Below are 2,025 nucleotides of genomic sequence, written 5' to 3'. Positions count from 1 at the left end.
GAAACTAGCCCTACTGTGCTGATATATACATGTGGTGTGTGTCGACTCTACAAAAGTTAGCTCAACATAGGGAAACGGTCAACTATGGAGGTTCTACTGTATTTTCAAGTCACATAGTTGAATCCACAGAGGCTGGGCCCACAGATATGGAAGGCAAATGTACACCCGAGGTGTTAGGTGATAAATGCTAAGGATAGAGAGCAAGCTGTCAGAGGTGTGGGTTGCTATGTTGAAATCCAGAAATCAGGGAGGGCTTCACAGAGAAGGTGTCTTCTACCAGATGTGAAGGAGGTGAGGAAGGCACCATACCAGTGTCTGGGGAAGAATATACTAGGCAGAGGGAATAGCTGCTGAGAGGCCCAGGGTTGGGACTGTGTTTGGTGAGCTTTTGGAAATCCACACCCAACCTAGGAGCCTATACACCTAACCTCTGGACCACCTTGTCTGTGTGCCCTTCCCTGGGACTGTCTGGTTTGTGGAGGGGGGACTCCCACAGGTGTGATCCGCTCCCTGCACAACATGGGCTGCCTGGAACATGCCTTCTGCACTGAGACCCGGCCCTACAACCAGGGAGCCCGGCTGACAGCCTTCGAGCTGGTCTATGAGCAAATCCCAGCTACCCTTATCACAGACAGCATGGCTGCAGCCGCCATGATCCACAAGGGCATATCAGGTCAGTGAGCTGGGTTACGGGGGTGGGTGCATCTCCAGGAGTCCAGGGCCAGGTAGTGAGACCCAACTTCTCACCACCCCTGTTAGCCGTAGTCGTGGGAGCTGACCGTGTGGTTGCCAACGGTGACACAGCCAACAAGGTGGGCACCTACCAGCTAGCCATTGCAGCCAAGCACCACGGCATTCCCTTCTACGTGGCTGCCCCCAGCTCCTCGTGTGATCTCCGTCTCCAGACCGGCCAGGAGATCATCATCGAGGAGCGCCCAGGCCAGGAGCTGACTGATGTTAATGGGGTCAGGATTGCAGCACCTGGTAAGCTATGACCTCAAAAGGGGACACCTTGGCACCTGGTAACTTCACAGGGGCAAGTAGCATTTAGACCAGTGTTTTTCAACCTTTTTTTATCTCACAGCACACTTGAACCTAGAGTTAAACTGCTGCAGCACACTTAAATTATGTTGATCAAATAAAGAGTAAACACACCTGCAATCCCAGCACTGTGGGAGGCTGAGGTGGGTGGATTGCTTGAGCTTGGGAGCTCAAGACTAGCCTGAGAGAGAGTGACATCCATCTGGCTCGGCACCTGTAGCACAGTGGTTATGGCGCCAGCCACATGCACCAAGCCTGGTGAGTTCGAGCCCGGCCTGGGCCAGCTAAACAACAATCACAACTGCAACGAGCGTGACACTCATCTTCAAAAAAAATAGCCAGGCATTGCGGCAGGCACCTCAGTACCTGCTATGAGGCTCAGGCAAGAGAATCACTTGAGCCCAAGAGTTTGAGGTTGCTGTGAGCTATGACACAATGGCACTCTACCCAGGGCAACAAAGTGAGGTGAAAAAGAGAATATACTTACTTACAAAGTAAATTCAAAGTACAAATATACTTACAAAGTTCAGTGTACTTTGAATTTTTTTTATCACTCTCAGTACAGTGATATAATGTCATAGCTCACAGCAACCTCAAACTTGTGGGCTTAAGTGATTCTCTTGCCTCGGCCTCCCGAGTAGCTGGGACTACACAGGCACCCGCCACAACGCCCGGCTATTTTTGGGCCCAGGCCAGGTTTCAACCCACCACCCTCAGTATGTGGGGCTGGCGCCCTACTCACTAAGCCACAGGCACTACCCAATTCAGCTACGTCCCCAAGATCCTCTCTCTTCACTACCTGTTAAGGTGGGCTCTTGTTAGAACCTGCCACATAAACCAAGGGCCTTCAGTGAATTAATCCACATGACATTTAGAATGGTACCTGGTCCCTTAAATGTTAGCAGTTCTGGCTCGGCGCCTGTGGCTCAAGCGGCTAAGGCGCCAGCCACATACACCTAAGATGGCGGGTTCGAATCCCCAGCC

General features: G+C 51.8%; 1 protein-coding gene across 1 annotated transcript in view; it reads left to right on the top strand.

Moving 5' to 3' along the window:
* The window catches only part of MRI1 (methylthioribose-1-phosphate isomerase 1), a 9,259-nt gene that overhangs the window by 4,467 nt on the left and 2,767 nt on the right, over positions 1-2,025 (top strand). The window contains exons 4-5 of the mRNA XM_003798014.3: positions 497-673; positions 760-984. Coding sequence (XP_003798062.1) covers positions 497-673; positions 760-984 — 402 coding nt within the window. The remainder of the gene's footprint in view (positions 1-496; positions 674-759; positions 985-2,025) is intronic.

The sequence above is a fragment of the Otolemur garnettii genome, unplaced genomic scaffold (assembly GCF_000181295.1).
Source record: "Otolemur garnettii isolate 467f Iridium unplaced genomic scaffold, OtoGar3 scaffold00127, whole genome shotgun sequence".
Lineage (NCBI taxonomy): Eukaryota > Metazoa > Chordata > Mammalia > Primates > Galagidae > Otolemur > Otolemur garnettii.
This window is presented reverse-complemented; position numbering and strand designations above follow the sequence as displayed.